Raw genomic sequence first — 21,592 nt, forward strand, 5'->3', positions numbered from 1 at the left:
CCCTGCGGTTCCATGCGTCGGGAGCTCCCAGCCAATGTCTGTGTGAGCTCCAGGACAGTCGTGGCTCCCCCTGACTGCGCCCCGTGGGGGTCAGGACGCCCCCTCTGGAACCCTGTGGTACACGGAGGGCTGGGACCTGGGACCTCAGGCGGGCACTCCGTGCCCCTCGGCCTCAGTTTCCTTACTCAAAAGTGGGACTCCAGTAGCTGTGCAGATGGGTTAGTGCTCTCGGGGTACAGCAGTGATGGCAGGGCACAGGCGGCAGTGCTCACGGCAGCCCCCCGCCCCAGGAGCACAGCCCCCCAGCCCCGCTGTGTTCTGACTCCTGCAAATCACGACGTGCACGTCCTTACTCCGCGAGCTTTCCTAGTCGCCCCTATAAAGGCTGTGAGGCCTGACGACAATCAGAGCACACGGAAGGTGGCCAGCCTCACTTGGAGTTTAGAAACTGCAAATTAAAACCAATCATGAAATATATTTTTCGTCTATCAAGATTGGCATAAAGGAAAATGCTCGATAAAAATCCACCAGTAGGGATCCCTGCGTGGCGCAGCGGTTTGGCGCTTGCCTTTGGCCCAGGGCGCGATCCTGGAGACCCCGGATCGAATCCCACGTCGGGCTCCCTGCATGGAGCCTGCTTCTCCCTCTGCCTGTGTCTCTGCCTCTCTCTCTCTCTCTGTGTGTGTGACTATCATGAATAAATAAATAAAAAAAAAATCTTTAAAAAAAAAAAAATTCCACCAGTACTGGGGGCACCTGGGTGGCACCGTCAGTCAGGCGGCCGACTCTTCATTTCGGCTCAGGCTCATGGGATCAAGCCCCACGTGGGGCTTTCTGCTCAGAGTCTGCTTGAGATTCTCTCTCTCTCTCAAATAAATGAAATCTTAAGGAAAAAAAATCCACCAGTACCAGTATGGGAGTTAGGAAAGACACTGTCACAGCCTGCAGCCACGAGCACAAGTTGGGCCAACTTCTCCAGGGCGATTTGGAAACACCGTGCAGAAGTCAAACCACTCATACCTTTGACCCAGCGATTTCACTTCTGGATTATTCTGACAACAGACTCCCACAGCCCTGCATGAACACAGGATGGCTCGCTGCAGCACAGTCTGGGAGCTAAGACCACAGGCCATTTAAACATCAATGAACACGAAGTGTTTCAGGTAAAGAACGTCGTCACGAGTCGGATCACCGACCTCTCAGGGGTACCGAGCAGAAGGCCCAGGTGGGAATGAAAAAGCAAGCTGCCTACTGGTGTGATGCACACCCTACGTATTCGCCTCTACGGCCACAGAGCGCAGGGCATGTGGAAGAGGAGCAGGGACAGGTGGGGGTGGCCTGGGGGACGGAGGCGGGACGGGGGGTGGGGACGGCGGGGGGCGAGAGGGGTGGACTGACTTTTCACCAAACCCTGGGCACCATTCGTGGTGCGGGGCACAGGTCGCCGAGGTCTGCGCCCCCTTAGCCCCAGCGGGCATCCCGTACCCCGAGCGTGCGTGCGGGGACCCCTGGGGGGCCAACGGCTCTAACTGGCCCTGCCCGGTCACCCCGGCAAACCGCACTCCCAGAAGCGCTGGCGCCCCGGCCTCGCCTGCTGGGTCCGGCTTACCAGGGCAGCTGCTGCTTGCCGGAGGGGCCGACGCTGTGATCTTCGGGTGCTGTCCTGGCTGAGCGCATGTCCCCGCCAACCTGGTGACTTATTCATGTGTCATCCTGAGAAAATCCTTCCAATTGGATTAATATTGTAGTTAAAAAAGAATCATTGTAGATAGTTGTTACTTTTTAAAAATTTAGATTTATTGCTGAGAGACACAGAGAGAGGCAGAGACGCAGGCTGAGGGAGAAGCAGGCTCCATGCCGGACGCCTGATGCGGGACTCGATCCCGGGACCCTGGGGTCACGCCCTGAGCTGAAGGCGGACGCTCAACCACTGAGCCCCCCAGGGATCCCCTATAGTTGTGATTTTTTAAATCACATCCCAGGTTGCCCTTCTTGTGTGTGATTCCTCAGTTCTGATTCTGTGTATTTTTAGGTTGGATTTTAAGCCATGTGACTGCCTGGGGGCACCTCAGCGGGCAGCTGCCCCCACTGGGGGGGTCCGTGCCGCCCCCACTCCCCCCCACCCGCGACGCCCTGCACCCCTCCGAGGGTCGGGTCTTGCCGTGAATGACCTCTCCGCAGGCCTGCTGCTCGAGCCCCGAAACCCCCTCACGTAGCTTCCAGGAAACTGCCCATGTTCCCACCGTCTACGCAGGGCAACAGCTTGAGAGCACGCGACGCCTCCTGCCTCCTCCCGGGATACTCCTTCCTCAGCACCTCCCCGGCAGTGCTGCTCCAATCCCACCTCCTCCCGGGAATCTCGATCCCCCCCGCCCCCCCCGCCCCCCCCCCGCCTCCCCCCCACCCCCCCAGCTGCAGACTCAGGGCCTCCCTGGCTCCATTCTTCCAGTATCTCCCGGCTCAATGAGATTGAGCACCTATTGTATACCTGCTTGTGCTGACCAGGGGCGGGGCAGGGTCAAGGACGGTGCCCCACCCCAGCCCCCAGGATGGCGAGAGCTTAGCGGGGAAGGAAGGGCCCTGAGGTGGAGGCAGGTGCTGGGAAAGGAGGTGGGGCAGAGGTGTCTGCAGGGGCAGGCTGCAGGGGGCTGGGGGGCAGCAGGTCACAGCCCCGGGGCCCTGCGGGGGAGAGGGGACAGAGGGCTGGGGTCAGGGGATGGGCCTGGACAGAAGGCATCTGGGAGTGGAGGGGCCCAAGGCCTTGGACAGGATGGAGCAGGGGCCACTGGGACCCTAAGGCCCCACGTGCACTGGGTCACCCAGCAGCGGAGCAGGCACGGGGGTGGGGGTGCGGCCGGGCCTGCTGGGGGCAGGATGAGGCGGCTCCAGTCCCACCTCGAAACCAGGGAGCACGAGCACCATGTGCCATGAGAAACACCATCTAAGAAAAGTGGTTCTCCATGTTTGATCACAGATGTCCACACCATTCAACGATTTCCTTACCATTTTTGAGCGTCCACGATCCCTACTGACAACGCACCGAAGATGGGCAAACGCAGGAGACCCTTCATCCCAGTTTCTAGAAGGGAGCTTCCAGACTGCTTGTTTGGGGACCAATGCCCCACATTGTGCTTTGCCGTAAATGCTTAGGATCCCACACTCACGTCTCGAGCTCCTGCCTTCCTGACAGTAGCTTTGAAGATACTAGTGAGGCTTAAAAAGGTTCCTTCCGCAGGGGCCGCCGGGGCTCAGTGGTGGGGCGTGTGCCTTCGGCCCAGGGCATGACCCTGGGTCCCGGGATCAAGTCCCGCTCGGGCTCCTGCAGGAGCCTGCTCCTCCCTCTGCCCGTGTCTCTGCCTGTGTGTGTCTCTCAGGAATAAAGAAAATCTTGAACTAAAAAATATCCTTACACAAAGTGAGTATCATACAGGTAGTTCAGTCCTGAACGCCCCGGCTACGAGGGGAGCAGAGGTGTGCGGACACGAGAACACCTGAGTCGCGTTCACGTCCACCTCCTCCTCTCACCCCCATGAATCACAGGGTGAACCAAAAGCCACACGGGATGTTCCGTCCTGCTGTGTCACCACAGGGCGCCGTCCGCCCCGACCTCCCGGCCTCCCCGAGCGGCGCCTGAGCCCTCCACTGGCAGAACCCAGACACGCACGCCCTTCCCAGGTGCGACGCTCGGGCCGGAGGAGGCGCAGGGTTCAGGCCCCTCCGCCCGGGCCCTGACAGCGAGCTCAAGGACGCCGACATCGGGTCAGCGTGTCGCTCCGCAGCCGTGCCAGGCGCACTGCGTGGCAGGACGGTCACCAAAGGCCCCCGGCGCGGGGAGGGGGTCAGGCGCGCTCATTCACTTCGCCGGGTTGGCCTGTGACCTGTGCTGCATGGGGCCCGCTGCGATGGCCCCCCACGCAGGGCGGGTTCGGCCGCGCCCACGGTAGGCAGCTGGCCGCCCACTCACTGCGGGCCTGGCGCGGCGTAACCGTCCCCTCCCACGGGCTTCCCGACCTGTCTGACGACTGTTTCCCAACTGGCTGCTGCGGGCCTCCCCGGCCTCCTCCGCACTGCCAAGGCCCAGGTCGCACGGGGGAGCAGGCAGCAACAGAGACTGATGGCAGCCTGCTGCCCCGGCCGTCCCCCGGACACCTGGCGGTGGTCACCCGCACCCCTGCCGTCGCAGCCCACTGCCCGCCTGCACTCGCCCGTCCGAGCCCAGCCTCGCACCTTGCCAAGGGCTGGCCTGGGGGCTGGGGACACAGGAGCAGGTTGCCTCAACCCCCCTCCTCCCACACAGGTGCCCCCCCGCCCGTGGCCCCTGGAGCACCCCCACCCCTAGCACGGCACCTGCGGCTGTCCACCCCTTCCGCCCTCCAGCTGCTCCCGTGGCCACGGGCCACCTGCGCACCCGGACCACTGCACCCCGGGCACCGTCCTGCCCTCCCTGCCACACGCCCTGGGGACCACTCTTTGCTAGGACGTTCATCACAGGGGATTCCCAGGCTTCACCGACACACCTACACGCACAGTTTAAAGGACAGAAATAAGGTGACTAGACACGGGGGCACCTGGCTGGCCCACTGCTGGAGCGCACGACGCTTCATCTGGGGCTTGTGAGTGTGGGTTACTTGAAAAAATAAATAAATAAGAATAAAACAAACACCTGTGCATTCAGCTTAAGCAGCAACGTTGCTGGGACGCCTGGGTGGCTCAGGGGCCGAGCGACTGCCTCCGGCTCAGGGCGTGACCCCGGGGTCCCGGGATCGAGTCCCGCATGTGGCTCCCTGCATGGAGCCTGCTTCTCCCTCTGCCCGTGTCTCTGCCTCTCTGTGTCTCTCATGAATAAATAAATGAAATCTTAAGAAAAAAAATAAAGAAACAGCATTGCTATCACCTGTTTTTCTAAATAAAGTTTTATTGGCAGGCGGCCCCGCCCCTCGTGAACGGCTGGTCTGTGGCTGTTTCAGGCCGAGAATTGCGCAGTGGCGAGAGACGCTGTGGGGCCACAAGGCCGAGGACACTTACTGCTTGGCCCTTTACAGAAACGTGCGCCAACTCTGACTCTGGATTTATGTCTTAAAAGGAGGGACAGGCGGTGGCAAAGTTGCTCAGTTCTCGGTGCCCGCAGTCTCTGTGGGGCCCTGGGCCTCCGCCCCTGCTGTGGCTGACAGGAGGCCGCCGTCGGGCCGGGCCTCAGCTCTTGGCAGGTGGCAGCGTCTGGCCAAGGGTGACCTGAGTGCTGTACACACGCCAGCGCGTCGCCGACGTCTGCACATGGGGGTGCGCGAGGCTTCCCGGGCCGAGGGGCGCCTTTGCGGGATCCTGTCCTGCCGTGGCTCTGGCCCTGCCTCGGCTCTGGCCCTGCCCCCGCCTTCCACGGCCCCTGCCCCCCTGCTTCCTGCGTCCCCGGCCACGTCTCTGCCTCTGGTGACCCTCCTGTCAGGGCCGCGTCGCTGAGGCAGCACAGAATCCTCTGTCAAGCCCAAGCTTTGACTTTGAATGATTACATCTTTCGTTCCGTAGACTCGTTTGCTCTTAAGTCTGTCTGGTCTTTCCTCGTGGCTCTTGGCGTCCCGAACGTCCTCTCTCATTTCCCCGAACCCAGGGAGCTCAGCTACCCCGTCCCGCTCTCCTGCGTCCTCCGCCCCGCGCCCTGCACCCGCTGTGCAGGACGCCACGCTCAGTGGGAATCGGGTTTCTGGGCATCTTTATGGCCCATCTTGGCCACCGCCTGTCCTTGGGGCCCGAGCAGGTCAGAGTCATGGAGAACTAAGGTCCTCCGACCACGTAGACCTTGCTCCTGGCGCTAAAGGTCCTGCAGGCTGCATGAGGGCAAGGGCCCTGTCCTGGGGGGCAGAGGCAGGCGGAGCCCGGGGCCGCTCACCTTCCCACCCACAGACGGAGGGTGGGGCCCCTCCCCGTCCCTGCTGTCTGGGCAGCATCACCTGTCACATCCCCACCCTGGGTGGGTCCTGACTTTTGTCACTTGCTTTCTAAACACCGTGAGGCTGTGACACCCAGTGTCAAGTTCACGCAGTTTGACAGAGGCCTTGGGGCCAGAGCTGACGGTGGTGATCAGTCAGCAGCCAGGGCTCTTCCTTTGTAGGATTTTTGTAGGGCGCCCGAGTGGCTCAGTGGTGGAGCGTCTGCCTCCGGCTCAGGGCATGACCCCGGGGTCCTGGGACCGCATGGGGCTCCCCACAAAGAGCCTGCTTCTCCCTCTGCCTGCGTCTCTGCCTCTCTCTGTGTCTCTCATGAATAAATAAATACAATTTTTAAAAAAAGGAATTCTTTACCTTCTTGACATGTGCTTCAAGGATGTGCCTTCAAGCATGACGGTGGCATTTTTTTTTTCAAAGATTTTGTTCGTTTATTCATGAGAGACACAGAGACAGAGACACAGGCCGAGGGGCCGGCAGGCTCTTCTCAGCGTGGGGCCCTGAGTCTTCTCGCCTGGACTGTGGGTCACGGTGCACACTGGGTGAGGACTTCCTCCTCCTTCACGCTCCTTCCCGGGACCCTTCAAGGGGCGCAGTCTTCCTGGGACACGTCCCTGCCGACAGCTCAGGCCGTGATCCTCTGCCCGTGGCTACGCAGTCCCCTGGGCGGGATGGTAGTAAGACCCAGGAACCCGATGCGCTCTCTGTATCCTGTCCTTCCTCAAGGTTGTCTGTCTTGGGCACGGGACAGCCACCCGAGTCACCAGGACGGCTGCCGATCTCAGGCTTCTGCGTGAGGTTCCCTCCTCATTGGTCCACCGTGACCCCCCCACGCTGGTCCGGCTGAGGGACCTCCACTGGGAGCCGGCCAAAACCAGTACCCGATGGAATCAGATCCAACTGGGGACCGTGTCTGAGGGAAGTTGGCGGTAAGGACGCACGAGTTGGACTGTTGCTCACACCACGGCGGATTTGTCTTCACTGGCTTCTGTCAATGTCCTCTGCTGCCTACAGTACAAAGTTGGGCACTTTGCTGTAAGACTTGTCTGGTGTTCTCCAGGGGTTAAAAATGGAGGGTCCCAAGGGGCCCTGAAGGCAGGCACACTGGGGTCCATACGCCGCAGCGTCACCTAGAATGTGGTGGGCAGCGCGGGGCAGGCAGGCCGCCCTCCTACAGGGGCCGTTACGGGCCGTGATCGTGGCGGTTGCATCCAAGGGACGCCACCGGGAGTTGGGGAGATTTTTTTTGGTAACGGCCCTTGTCTCTTCAGTCCCCAAACACTCCCTTGTGGTGCTTTTTCAACCCAAGGGAAACCATTCAGATTACAGAATGTAAGAAAGGTCCTGCCCGGGCTCAGTAGGATCTATCAGCTAGATCTCTCCTGCAGGAAACAGGGCAAACAGATGGCCCTACCGAGGTCCATCCCAGGCCTTCAGGGCTCTGAATTGGGACCCGGACCTAAGGGCCTCTAATAGAACATGTTTGGTCGTAACTAGACCAGTAAACTCCCTCGTGCTGATGATTATCTAAATAGGCCTCCTCCGAAAAACCCTGGTTACCTGGGGAACGCAGGCCTCCCTACCCAAGGGGGCTCCACAGGGTCCCTCTGGCTGTGCCGGGGGCAGCTCCCTCACTCCTGTCCCAGGTTAACGGCTGTAACTGGAACCATGGCCTTGGGTGAGGCTACCTCAGGGCAGGGACTTTAACTAATCTTCCCAAGCAGCTGCCAAAAGTCCCTTTGGGGGAAATTCTTCTCTTCTCTGGCCACGGACTGTCTACTCCCCCTTGTTGGCGGGAAAACATGGTGTGTGCTCCTCCGTCGGGTCTGCTGAGCTCTAGAACCGGGGGCCCTCTCTCCTGCCTTCCGGCCCCCTCCTCCTGCTCTGCGCCATCCTAGGTGCGGCCTGCACACTGGCTTCTAGACCACCCTTGATTCTCCTCCCACCCTCCTCTCGAGGAGCCAAGAACACATCCTGGACTTAACACCACCCACTCCATGTTTCTCCACCAGTGCCCCAGGTAAAAGCTGACAATGGGGAACAAACTGACTTTTAAACAGATCCAGAGGCGCCTAGGGGCCTCAGTGATTGGGCGTCTGCCTCGAGCTCAGGTCCTGCTCCAGGTCCAGGGACTCCTCACCGCGTCGGGCTCCCTGCTCAGCGGGCGTCTGCTTCTCCCTCTGCCTCTGTGTGTTTTCTCTTTCTCTTGCTGTTTAAAACTTCCTAAGGTTTTAACAAATTTTCCAAGATTCTTTTGACTCATTAAGTCTTTTTATTTGGCATGTTAAGTTCCTCTGGAAGAACTGTTAAATAATAAGCCTTAGGTTATATTGCTTGGGTAAATGCTGTAATATTGCAGAGAGGATATGCAATTCCTAATGTCTTCGGCCATCACTTGGTATAAGGCCATCACTTGACATTCTGATTACTGAAGTGCTGTGTGGCAGAAATAACCAGATTTCCCTGTCAGCTACGTTGTGACCTCTCAACAGATCTTTAGCCACGGCCATTTTTGAGTTTTTCATTTACAGTTACTGTTCTTATTCTCTTGAAAAATGGGTTTGATCTTCGAGAGGATTCATACAAAGGACTGTTAGGAAAAATACAGGTATTCAGTATCTTTAGGATCATAAAACTGAAATTAGTAAGAATTTCCAGAACTAACTAAACTGAGAATGATTACAGTTTATGACTCTTGTTTGAAACATGCCAGTTCTTTAATATTTGCTCTTTGCTCTTCCAGCCTGAGGAAACTTTGTCTTAGGACATCAGCGACATATGGGAATAATAAAGTATTCCTCTGCCAGCAAACTGAAGCCTTTAACTTTTCTACCTGAACCCTCTGAAATCCTAAAGGTCCTGGTCAGTGTCCTTTCTTCCGTGGCGACCATGGTCATTTGCATACGTTCAATAAGAACCTGTTCTTGTAACAGGACACCACTGGAAACATCGGTTATTTTACCAAGGTTTGGCGGAGCGTCATCTTTGAGAGACAGGCGTAGACTCAGATATGACTAAGCAGCTTGAAGGAATGAAGGCTGATTTTCTGAAACCTGGAGCCGTAAAGCCCCTTGGAGATGTTGGCCGGATACCTGGGCCGGAGCTCCCAACGGCCTCACCAGGGAGTAAAGAATGTCAGTTCCTGGCAGGTGCAGGAGCCTCAGGATACCCTGGGGACCTTGAGAAGAGGAATACGCCCAAATCTACAGGCATTACAGGCATGTCTGACAAGTACTGGACTTGGCTTCTGGCCTGGAGAGGCTACCAGAAGTTCAACCCAGAGATTCCTTATAAAAATTTCCAGCAAAGTGGATTCTGAAAGATCTAAATGATCAATCTCTGTTCCTCCTGAGCTTATATAAATCATTAGGTCACGTTTTGTTAAAACTGGACTCGTTTTACAAATGACTAGGTCCCGATTTGGCTACCTCTGTATACAGGTGAGGGCTACGGTAGAGAGAAAACGTTTCAGTAACACGTCTTTGTAGATAGATTCTAAGCATTGAGACTCAAGAAAACTGGATTATTCTTTTACCGATAAGGGGTTCTTTGGGTGAGAGTTGCCCCAACGCATTCAACAGAGTTATTGGTTATTGTCCCTTTGGAGTTACTATGTGGCAAACCTTTTCTCCTATAGACCTATCAATCGACGGAGACTATAATGCTCTATTAAATTATTTACTCAAGGCCAGGTTAATTCATAAATCTCTAAATGAATATGCAAACCATATCCTCCCGAAACCTGACTTGACAGACACTAGCAACCCACCCCATATAAACCCCACAGACATGATTTATTTTTATTTATTTATTTTTTTAATTTTTATTTATTTATGATAGTCACAGAGAGAGAGAGAGGCGCAGAGACACAGGCAGAGGGAGAAGCAGGCTCCATGCACCGGGAGCCCGATGTGGGATTCGATCCCGGGTCTCCAGGATCGCGCCCTGGGCCAAAGGCAGGCGCCAAACCGCTGCGCCACCCAGGGATCCCCACAGACATGATTTAAAGGATTGGGAGTTGGGTGCCTGGTGGCTCTGTGGATGAAGTGTCTGCCTTCAGCTCAGGTCATGATCCCGGGGTCGTCCTGGGACCGAGTCCCACATCGGGCTCCTTGCTCAGGGGGGAGTCTGCTTCTCCCTCTGCCCCCTGCACCCCCACCCCCACCCCCCACTCATGCTCTCTTTCTCATCACTCTCTTTCTCAAATAAATAAAATCTAAAAAAAAACATAAAGGAAGGGGGGCTCCTATAGCAGGGGGTTTAACTCCAAAATGGAAGGGCCTCTTCGGGGTCATGTCACGTGGCCCCACTCCTCGGGGGCTCATCGGCCTACAATAAAACCTGTATCTCCGTCAGGGGAAACCAACGAGCAAACTCACGTGCCTTCTTGTCCCTGTGAACCAGTGGAAGACCTCAAACTTCTCTTCAAACAACAGTAAAGAGTTGGAGGGCGAGTTTGGTTAACTAGCAAGGGTCTTTTTATTCAGGCTTCTCTTGCTCATCATAGTATCAACCTCATTTTGTTGTCTTTATGGTGTCTCCCTGCCTGGTGCCCAGACTCCTTCAGGTGCTTCCGCACCTCTAGTTGAGAGACGACCCTTCCTACTCAGGGAGGCTCCACACGTCGCCGACCTTGGGGTAGCTGCCTCTGCCTTCAGTGACTCGATACATAAATTCCCCGACTGACGGGTGCCAACCCGCGGGCAGGGACACCTCCAGGCCCCTACTCAGCAGGAGGAGGTTACAGACCTCGAGGCCTTCCACCCTCAGCAACCTTAGAGATCGAGGGGTCCAAATCGTTCAGGGAGGGACTGACGCGGGAAACAAAGGCAGAGGGAGATGTAGGTAAAATTAAATGTTCGTGGGCAGCCCAGGTGGCTCAGTGGTTTAGCGCCACCTTCAGCCCAGGGCCTGATCCTGGAGACCCGGAATCGAGTCCCACGTTGGGCTCCCTGCGTGGAGCCTGCTTCTCCCTCTGCCTCTGTCTCTGCCTCTCTCTGTGAGTGTCTCTCACGAATGAATAAATAAAATCTTTAAAAAAATTTAAATGTCCGTATAGCCTGCAGCCTATTGAGAAACACTGGGGGAGGCAGAATGGAACGTTCCTCCAGGAGGCTCCGACTGTCCTCCCGTCACCGCCTCACTGGAGGGACGCACAGCCTTGGTTCGGCCGCAGCCGGGCCTCCAGGGTCCCGCAAGTCTTCAGAGCACAAAGGTCCCTTTGGAATGTTCTGTATGGCCAGTCTCCCCGACCCCTACGTGTGTAATCAGTTGCTCCTCACACTCCAGGGCCGCAGCTCACCTGTCGTCCTGCTTTAATAAACCCACCATTTTGCCCCGAAGACATCTCGAGAATTCTTTTCTGGCCGTCGGGTCCAACCCCGCCGGCCTCACACTTGAAGACTACGCTACAAGGTTGGGACTAACCACGAGAAGCGTAAGAAAGGCAGCCGAGGAAGCGGCAGGGGATGGCAAATGCGACCTTCCCAGCGAAGGGCAGGGGGAAAGGAAAGCCGTTCAAAGCATGCGGAGCAGAAAATACAAACTAAGACGGGGCGGGCAGGGGCCCGGCAGGCTCTGGGGGCGCGAGTGGGGCGCAGGGGACGGCGCCGGCCTTCCCATGGAGGCCGCCCCCCCAACAGGAGGGCGCGGGAAGGCGGGAAAGGGGTCAGGGAAGCAGGAGCCCGAAGGGCTGAGGCCGGGAAAGCAGAGGCACCGCGGGGGGAGGGCTGCGGAGCTGCGGTGGCCGCCGGGAAGCCGGGGACAGCGGGAAGCCGGGGACAACCAGCAGGCGCGGCCCGGCCCGGGTGGCGCCAGGCCCACTGCCCCAGGCACCGCCCCCGGAGGAGCCCGGGGATCAGCTCTGCGGGCAAAGCAAAGTGGGGCCGCGGTCACTCAGTCGCGGCGGCTGGGACGGCTGTGTGGCCACCCGGGCCACCGGAAAAAAAAGGTTTGGCCCCTATTTTATAACATATACCGTGATGAATTCCCAGTGATCGTGGCTTTAAACACAAAAACATGAAGCCATGACGTTAGAAGAAACCGTGAAAGAAACCTGTCTCACCTTGGGGTGGAACAGGCCTAAATATGGCACAAAATCCAGGGAGGATTAACAACATGCCCAGTGACTCAGGAGCATAAAGATGAAAAATACGTGTGTGACAAAGACCAGTGTAAGCAAAGTCAAAACCAGATGAGACACTGAGGGGGGCTGAGATCTGTAATTCTGTCTCAGAAAAAGCCAGATTTCCACCATAAAGATGAGCTCCCACAGATCAGTGAGACAAAGGGAGCAAACCCCACGTGCAAAGGGGTGAGAACTGGAGACAAGAAGACCGAGGCCACCACTGCCAGTGTGACGGGTCCTGCGCACCCGCACCTCCAACCCACGCACCTCTCCAACCCCACCTCCCCTGTGTGCACCCCTGTGCATACCCCCACCCCCCTCCTGCGCATACCCCCGCATGCACCCCCCACTCCCCCCACGCACATCCCTGCACACACACCCCCACTCCCCCCATGCACACCCCTGCACTACCCCCTCCCCGCGTACCATCCCACACCCCCACCTCCCCTGCGCACACCCCCTACCCCCTCCTGCGCACCCCCCACATTCCCCCCCATGCACCCTGCACCCTTGTGTGCCCAGGAACTGCTGGTGTCCACACAGAGCAGCTGGACACCTCCCCAATGAGAAATGCATCTGCTTTCTGACAAAGCAACGCTCCGCCACTCGAATTTACAGACACCCTGGAGAGAGTGTGTACAAGGCCATTCACTGTAACATGACGTGTGGGACAAAGGTTGGAAATAATCTATAATGTCCGCTGCAGGACACGGTCACGTCGGTTCACGTGCGCATGACGGAGCGCGACCGCGCGGGCAGAGAGCTGGGGCGAGGGCTCTCCCTGCGCTCGGATCCCCCAAGGGGTGCGTGTAGCTGCCCTGGCTTGGCCTCGGCCTTTGGGCCACGTGGGGTCGTGCGGCTCCCCAGAGGTGGGCCCTCCGGATGGACGCTGCTGGACACCCAGGACGACCAGGCAGGACCAGGACCAGGACGGGATCATGCTCAGGAGGCCGAGCGGAACAGAGGACGCCTGCGTCTCCTGGCCTGGAGGCTCTGGCTCCCTGCGGAGGGGCCCCGGTGGGCGGCCTGCACCACACCGCGGGTGGGGACGCGCACGGCACCGGGCTTCAGCGCGGGAGCCCACCCAGGCGGGAAGGGCTTAGCATGTGCGCCTGCACTTCAGCCTGGCCGTGGCCACCGTGGCCACCTTGCTGTCCCCCAGCCCTGCCAGCAGAGGCCAGAGACACACTGTCTCCCCTCCATTCTGACCCCTGGCTCTAGTTTGTCACTAAGTTCCTCCTGCCGGCTTCCCTGTTGCCTCTGGCAGAGCAGGGTTGCTGACAGGAACCCAAACTCCCCTCCAGCTTGAAGGACTGCCCTGAGCCAGCAGGACCCCCGACGTGACCTTCAATGCCCACCCGCATGTACCCAATGACCTTTGTCCCACACAGTCGTCCCATAAACCAGGAAGTGCTTTCTGCACTTTGGAGATAATCTTCCGGACGCATGTGGGGTCCTCCCGGGGCCGGGCCTCCCTGAAGTAAGGCAGTCGCCAGCACCGTCTCTGCCCTGTTGGGGCCCAGGAGCCCGGGAGCCTGGGCCTCAGTCTACCTGGCTCAGAGTCGTCCTGGGAGGTGAGGCCGGAGGGGCTGGATCCCAGGTCCAGCAGCTTCCACGTGTCCTGGAGGGGACTGCTAGCTGGTGTTGAGGAGCTTCGGGTGTGGTGGCCACTCTCCTTGTGGGGTCCGGGAGCCGGGCGTGGCCTTGGGGACCGGTTTTCTTTCTGTCGAGTTGACCTGTGTTGTCGCTATGAATGTAAAGAAAAGACACAGTCAGCCCTGAGAGCCACGCTCTCCTAGCCCCCAGTAGGCGACCAGAGAGCGGGCCTGGCCAAAGGCAGGCTGTGGGGTGGGGCTCTGGGGACAGGCTGGCCAGCGCACCGCCAGCCGGCGCTCCTACGGACGCTGGACGGACATAGCTGCCTTGTCGGGCAAGGGCAGTGTGGTCTCCATGGGAGGTGGGACCTGGAAGGACCGATGCCTGTCCAGCTGAGCCAAGGCCCCGCCGAGCCCTCTGCGGGTGCACCTCTGTGGTCAGGAGCCGGCCCCGTGCCCAGCACCCCAGGGAACCCACTCGCCAAAGGGACCAGCAGGTCCTGCCACCCTGAGCGGCGTCTGGTCCATCACTCACGGTGATGGCCACCTGCCAGGACACCGGGTGCGCCGCTCCCCGGGGTGGGTCCCTGCGCCGAGACCGGCCTGCCGTACCTGCCCGGGCTCCGCCGCCCCCGCTGCGCAGCCTGGCGGAGGATGGCTGCTGCCGACGGTCTGGGCCACGCCGGGCTGGACGTCTCCAGGGCGGGCAGGGACACGTTCTTCCCTGAGGTGCTCCGAGTCCTGCGTGGGAATGCAAGCAAGAGGATTTCAGCGTCGGGGTCGCTGCTGGGGCGTGTTGCCGAGGTCTCCCTCAACATCGGGGAAATGTTGTCCCCGTGTTTCTGGGATCGGGGACTCCTGCACGTCGGTGACAAGCCAGAGGGAGGGGTGTGGCCGCGTCCACCTGAGCGCCCGGCCTTCAGCGTCACGGACCCCTCGTCAGCGTCAGGGGAGGAGGCCCCGGGCCTGGCAACTTGCCGGCGGCCTGAACCCCCCACACCCACCTGTGGGGGCACCTGCAGGACGGGGGGCACAGGGAAGGGAAGGAGCCGAGCCAGGCAGGTAACCGATAACGCTCAGGTTTATGGGTGATTTGGGAGATTTCCTTCTAATAACATGTTTAAAAGTTTGATCAACGCAGGCGGTTTCACGGTTACCAAGAGCTGGCGTGTCAGTGCATCTCCCACCAGGGGTGAAGGGGTCCTCCAGAGGCGGGGGTGCAGGTGAGCGGGGCTCTCGCAGGGGACAGTGTCATGCAGGGGAGGGGTCCCCTGGGGCAGGGGTCCTCTGCTGGAGAATGCCAGGGTCTCCACCCCTCCCTGTGGCTGGCCCTGCCCAGCGCCTCAGGCCGGTGTTCCCCATCGGGCAGACCATTGTGGGGGCCGTGGCGCTGTCCTCGCTGTCCCGTGACTCAGCCCCTGGCCTCGCGGAGGGCTTGTGGAGCCCGAGTGCAGCCCCCCTCCCACCGGGCCGTGCGTGGCAGGAGAGCTCAGGCATTGCCAGGCCCTGGCCACCGCTCGCCTCCTCCCACTCAGTGGCCAGGCCCCGAACCGGGATTCCTTCCCTCTCACATCCCAAATCCATCCCACAGCGAGTCCCGGCTTCAGCGGCCTCCAGATCGGGTGCCTCTCCTCAAAGGCCGCCTGCCCCTCTGGACCCAGGCCCCGGGTCGGCAAGGAGCCTCGGCAAGGCCGCCACTCTAGGGGCTCACGTCACCCCGGGCGGCGCAGGCATCCACCTCCCAGCCGGCTTTCTCTTTGTTTTAAATAAATCGAAAAGGCAAGCCACACATGGGAGACGATCTGCAGAACATGGGCGGATAAAGATTAGCCATAAGCCTTTTAAAGCCCCCGTATCCTTCTAGGAAACAGAATGTCACTGAGTGAAACCCTAGACACAGGTGCACAGACGCAGCGCTGACACGCGCCTGCTCCCTTGCACCAGCTCGGTACAGGCGAAGCGTCTAGTCGTGGGGAAAGGCTTGGGAAGAACAGGACTCTGAAGGCAGACACACGCAGCCCGTGCGGGGCTCAGGCGCCAGGCCCCACACGCCTGCAGCTGGCACACCCGCGGGCCTGAGCTCCAGCAGACAGAATTCAACATGTGTTCTGGGTAAAAACTCAGCAGAGTTTTAAAGAAAGAACTTTAAAATGAGGCACCGTCTGCTTGAGGCCAAACCATATGGAACTGCTGATATTCAACCACGTCTGACTTACAGCAAACCATCTACCTGGACATAAAATGCATAAAGCATTTGGGGTACCTGGCTGGCTCAGTCAGTGGAGCGTGTGACTCTTGATCGCGGGGCTGTGAGCTTGAGCCCTACGTTGGGTGTAGACATTGCTTAAAAAAATAAAATCTTTACCAAAAAAAAAATTTCAATAAAGCATTCTATAAATCAGGACGAAGGCATGGGAGCCAGTGACCCTGCTCTCCGCGCTCCATGGGAGTCCTGGCCAGGACAGCAGTGCCAGACAGGACTGTGCAGGGGGAGCCTGGCACTTGCCTCAGAAGCGCTCCGTCAGCCCAGAGAACACAGGAAAACCGCTGCCACACGTATTAGCACCAATCAGTTCTGTGGAGTTGCTACGTAGAAAACTCGGTAAGGGGATCCCTGGGTGGCTCAGCGGATTGGCGCTTGCCTTTGGCCCAGGGCGTGATCCTGGAGTCCCAGGATCGAGTTCCGCGTCGGGCTCCTCGCATGGAGCCTGCTTCTCCCTCTGCCTGTGTCTCTGCCTCTCTCTCTCTTTCTCTATCATAAATAAATAAATAAAATCTTTAAAAAAAAAAAAGAAAAGAAAACTTGGTAAAAGCCAACTATGCTCCTGATTGCCTGCAACAGCGATTCTTGAGATTAACAAACCGGTACAGTCATTGAACGCAACACCGTCCAGCAATAAGAAGAGAGCTTGCAAACCATAGGAGGCTGTGGGGGAAACGCAGCTGCATGTTACCAAGAGCAAGAGGCCGATCTGGAAAAGGCTGCAGAGTGTACGATTCCACCTCCGTGACATTTGGGGGGTGGGAGGCAGGCATGAGACAGTGAGACAATCAGGGATGGAGCTGGGGAGGGGGCGGTACACAGGGCAGTGAGGAGTTTTAGGACAGGGAAACTATCCAGCCCAAGAGGGTGGACGCACATCATCACACATGTGTGCAAACCCGTAGAGCGCACAGGAGCAGGGTGAGCCATGATGTGCGCCACGGGCTCCGGGTGACCGTCGTGTGTCCGAGCAGGTCCATCCGTGCTGATATATTTCCACAGCAAAGAATGTACACAAGTGGTGTCCAGACCTGGGCTTGGAAAGCCACACCTACCAGGCCAAATCCTGCCAACCACCTTGTTTTTGTCCAGCCCACAAGTTAAAAATAGTTTTTACATTTTTAACTAGTTGAAGAAAATCAAAAGAAGAAAGTTGCATGGCATGAAATTCTATGAAATGAAACTTCCAGGACCCATAAAGTTTTCCTGGAGCACATCCAGGCCTGTCTGCTCACCTGTCACCTGTGGCGCCTCCAGGCCACTTGCGGAGCTACATTGCCGTAGAGAACATGAAGCCCTCAGAGGTGTGGTCCTACGCAGTGACCCACCCCCAGCCCTCTATGGAAGAGCTGCATCCGCATCGACACAGCTCAGAAATATAAAGTGGAATAAAAGCGCTGTGCAGAAAGATACATACACAACCAATGTGATTTATACAGATTTTAAAATACCTGCTAAGAGAAACACCAGAGTCAGGAGAGCCTGAAGGGAGGTATCGGGGTAGAACACGTAATGGGGTCTTGACTTTATACTATTTTGTTTATTAAGTTGGATGGTTTACTTCATATCAGTCTTTGTATCTTCTTAGAAGTCCAAAATATTTATAATAAAAATACACAAATTAAAATATCTACCCAGTAAAGATCAAATGGGACAAACGGCTAAGAAAGCTTTGTGAGGATTTTCTAAAAATAGAAACAAGGGCAACCTTGTTGTATGCATTTGTAATAAATTAAAGATATTACAAAGGTATGGGTTTTAAAAAAAGATTTTATTTATTTGAGAGAGAGAGAGTGTGAGCAGTGGGAGGAACAGAGAACGAGAGGGAGTCCCAAGCAGACTCCCTGCTCGATCCCATGACTCCCAGATGAGTCAGCTGCCTAACTGCCTGCCACCCAGGTGCCCCGCAAAGGTATGATGTTTGTTTGTTTGTTTGTTTGTTTATTTATTTATTTATTTATTTTAAGGTATGATATTTAAAAAAGGTCGGCACCAGCTGGGGAGAGGACTCTTCACTGGAGCTGTGTAGAAAATAAATACAGGTCCAAGTCTAGCAATGCCGAGACGCCACCCCACGGTCTGTCAAACACTGGCCTGGCTCTTCCCAAAGGTGAGCATCATGAAGGACAAACCGGGTCAGAAGACCCATCACACATGCATCTACCTCCTCGTACACGCACACACGTGTGCACACTGCACATGTGCACAAACACACCTACACATGCAAACCCCCAAGTGCATCTACATGCATGACTACACAACCAGACACACAGGCACAGGTGTGCAAGTGAAAGGCAACGTGGGTCCTAGACTTGTGACTCACAAAATCTGATATAGGATATGTATTAAATTCTAGGACCATATTAATGTTGCTTCCTGATTTTCATTATGTGGGGAGGTGTCCTTGTTTTCAGACATAAAGGGGTTCACTGTCTGCAACTTATTCTCAGCTGGTCCAGGAGCAAAGCCGTCTCACTGTGTGTGTCTCTCTTCCTATCACTCATAAATTTATCCATCCATCTATTCATCATCCACCCAACCATCCATCATGAACTCATGTAACCATCTATCCATCCACCCATCCATCCATCTAAAATGTTGGGAAGGCCGAGGGAGGAAGAGAAAGAATGGTAAAGTAAATGTAGTGATCAGTTAACAACTGGTGAATCTAGGTGAAAGGTGTAATGCTATATTTGCAACTTTAAATTTGAAAATGTTTCAAAATAAAAAAAAATTGATTGGAAAAGACACAAGCAAGAATTTAGATGTTTAGCACATGATAAAAACATCAATTCGGGCAGTCCAGGTGGCTCAGCGGCTTAGTGCTGCCTTCAGCCCAGGGCCTGATCCTGGAGACCCAGGATCGAGTCCCGCATCGGGCTCCCTGCATGGAGCCTGCTTCTCCCTCTGCCTGTGTCTCTGCCTCTCTCTCTCTGTCTTTTTTTCTCTCTCTCTCTCTCTCTCTCTGTGTCTCTCATGAATAAATAAAATCTTAAAAAAAAAGGATCAATTCAACGCCAGCAAGAAAAAGGAGGACAATTATTTAAGGGCACTGTGACAGTTAGTGAAACACGACAGCTAGAAGAAATGGGTAGATATTTACCTAAACTCAGAATAGAGAAAAACTACAGTGAAAAAGATCACTAAAGTAGACTGACAGAGCTCATTAGATTAAAAAAAGTTATCTGTAGTTTAAGAAAATGAAACAAGGTTAAAGGCAAATGACAAGTCTGAGAAGGTCATAATGGACAAACAGTTGTTCCTTCGTATATGAGGAACTCTTAAAAACTAGCAAGTACACACACACGTAGAATAATTAGCAAAGCACATGTATAAATAACCCACAAAAGAAGAAATATAAATAGCCGATTACAGACTTTAATACCAATAAGGATACGAGAAAACTTCTAAAAAATGAAAATTTTTTAACCCATCATATTGGTAAAGATTCAAAAATAACACCCAGGGGATTAAAGCTACAGTAAAACACACATGATGTAATTTGTATTTATCTATGGATGTAATTTTAAGCTTCATTTATTCATTCATTCATTTATCCACTGGAGACACAGAGAGAGGCAGAGACACAGGCAGAGGGAGAAGCAGGTTTCCCAGGGGGACCCTGATGCAGGACTCGATCCCAGGACCCCGAGGTCACGACCTGAGCCAAAGGCAGATGCTCAACCACCGAGCCACCCAGGGGCCCCACGTATGTATGTAATTTAAAAAAACAGCAGGAGGGGAGCTCACGTGGCTCAGTTTGTTAAGCGTCTGACTCTTGGTTTTGGCTCAGGTTGTGATCTCAGGGTTAGGAGGCTGAGCCCTGTGTCGGGCCCCGTGCTCAGCGAGGAGTTTGAGGTTTTCTCTCCCTCAACCCCTCAAATAAATAAAAAAAATCTTTAAAAAAGTGGTAGGGAACACACGGAGATTACTGGTAACTGTGGGTGCTGGCAATTGGAGGCCTTTGTGTTTACTGGATTTTACATTTTCGTAATGAAATGCAATATTCACGTGACTAATAAAAGTCATTAAAACTACATTTCTTAGATAAAGGAGTGTTACCTGGGCTGCAAAGTGGGGCTGCAACTGTCCCAAAGGGGCCTCAAGGGTGGGCAGGGGGTGACGAGGCAGTTTCCCTAGAAACAAAAGGAAAAGGATTTGCTTGCTTTCTGTTTTCACTTTTTTTTTTTTTTTTTAAAGTAAGCCCTATGCCCCGTGTGGGGCTTGAACTCACAACCCCAAGATTAAGAGTCATGTGCTCCACCGACCGAGCCAGCCCAGGCACCTCTAGGGTCTGCCCTCTGTGTGCGCCTGGCGTCTTGACCTCCCCCGTGCCAACCACAGCACTCCAGAACACACGGTCCCTGTGACACGTGTCACTCCTCTCTCATGGTGTGCGTGCGGGCCACACCATCAACTGCGTGACACAGCAGCAGGCTTGGGGTGCACACAGGTTTCTACAGCCACACGAGGCCTCACGCAGCTTATGTCTTCGGGTCAGTGAATGTGTTTCACAGAAAAATAAGCAGCAGGTTGGGTGAATGAACTGAAAGATTGTGCGTGTAAGAGGCTTCAGCACGCACCGTCTTAGGGAGAAATGGTCACGCAGCCCTCGAACACCTGTTCGTTAACTCCGTTTAGGTTCAATTACCTACAAACCATGGAAATTCATCTTCAAGCTGACATACTACAAGATACAATTACTGTTCTCAGAATAAGAATCTATTTGGTTAGGCACAAGCTTACTGAGGACTCCAACGAGGCTTCTGTGCATAGGAGTTGTAAATATTGAGGTGGACTGTGCTAGAAACTGAAACGGAAATTTTTTAAATGCTTATTATCTATTCATTTGAAGATGGTGCTGGTGAACACACTGCATATTAATATCTGGGTGGTTATGAAGTTACCTGTGCCACCCTGGGCCTCCTGGGCCGGGTCCTAGGTACTAGATCAGTTTTTCCAGAAGATGAAAGGACACGGGAAAGACAAAAGTTGGAAATGCATTTATTTTCCTTAGTTTCTAATACCTGAGCTTAAAAGCTGTGGACTCTAAAGCCTCACAAATGGCCAACAGGCCCATGGAAATGTGGTCAACGTCCTTAGTCATCAGGGAAATGCAAAATGAAAATCCCAGCGAGAGACCACTTTGCACTCATGAGGACGGACAGAAGAAAAAGGGAAGTGTTGCCAGGATGCGGAGACGTGAGAACCATGCACACTGGCAGGGCATTGTGCATTGTGCACGGGGGGGGGGGGGGGGGGGTGCGGGGGGAGGCGGAGGGGAGAGCGAGGGCCATGTACACCGCAGGGCGGGGGGTGGGGAGAGCGAGGGTGTGCACCGCTGGGGCGACTGGGGTCGGGAGGTGGGGAACCGTGCATACCGCTGGGGGGAGAGCAAGGCCCATGCACACCACTGGGGCAAGGCGTTTGGCGGGGGGGGGGGGGGGGGGGGGGGGACCCGTGCACACCGCCACAGGGAGAGCGAGACGAGGCAGTTGCTGTGGGAAAAGTTCTACTTTGGTGAAAAGAGCCAAGGGGGAGGGAAGAGACAGGAGAGCAAGCTGTGTGGCCGGTGTGCATCCAGGTCGGGGTCCAGGTCCGTGAGCCAAGGCGACGGGCTTGGGTCAGGTCAGCAGGCCTCCAGCCCCGCGACACCACCTCATGCTCA

The 21,592-nt window shown here is 55.9% G+C and overlaps 1 protein-coding gene and 2 long non-coding RNA genes across 12 annotated transcripts in view; 2 read left to right on the plus strand and 1 right to left on the minus strand.

The window, feature by feature from the left end:
• The window catches only part of CCDC57 (coiled-coil domain containing 57), a 101,701-nt gene that overhangs the window by 15,179 nt on the left and 64,930 nt on the right, over positions 1-21,592 (minus strand). For 3 of the 10 annotated variants that reach the window (XM_077854688.1, XM_077854687.1, XM_077854691.1), the window contains 3 exons: positions 19,987-20,060; positions 14,274-14,402; positions 13,618-13,813 (listed from right to left, as the gene is read on the minus strand). In XM_077854688.1, the coding sequence (XP_077710814.1) occupies positions 13,618-13,813; positions 14,274-14,402; positions 19,987-20,060 (399 nt within the window). Of the gene's footprint in view, positions 1-1,607; positions 1,725-6,276; positions 6,948-13,617; positions 13,814-14,273; positions 14,403-19,986; positions 20,061-21,592 lie in introns of those variants that run through there. The other 7 variants (XR_013355062.1, XR_013355061.1, XM_077854689.1 and 4 more) reach the window with 6 other exon arrangements.
• Positions 719-5,527, plus strand: LOC144287223 (uncharacterized). Its single transcript, XR_013355088.1, has 2 exons — positions 719-1,163; positions 3,541-5,527. It is a non-coding gene; the product is annotated as an uncharacterized LOC144287223 (long non-coding RNA).
• On the plus strand, positions 6,273-11,506 carry LOC144287224 (uncharacterized). The gene is made up of 3 exons (XR_013355089.1): positions 6,273-6,481; positions 6,666-7,959; positions 8,683-11,506. It is a non-coding gene; the product is annotated as an uncharacterized LOC144287224 (long non-coding RNA).

The sequence above is a fragment of the Canis aureus genome, chromosome 16 (assembly GCF_053574225.1).
Source record: "Canis aureus isolate CA01 chromosome 16, VMU_Caureus_v.1.0, whole genome shotgun sequence".
NCBI classification, from domain to species: domain Eukaryota; kingdom Metazoa; phylum Chordata; class Mammalia; order Carnivora; family Canidae; genus Canis; species Canis aureus.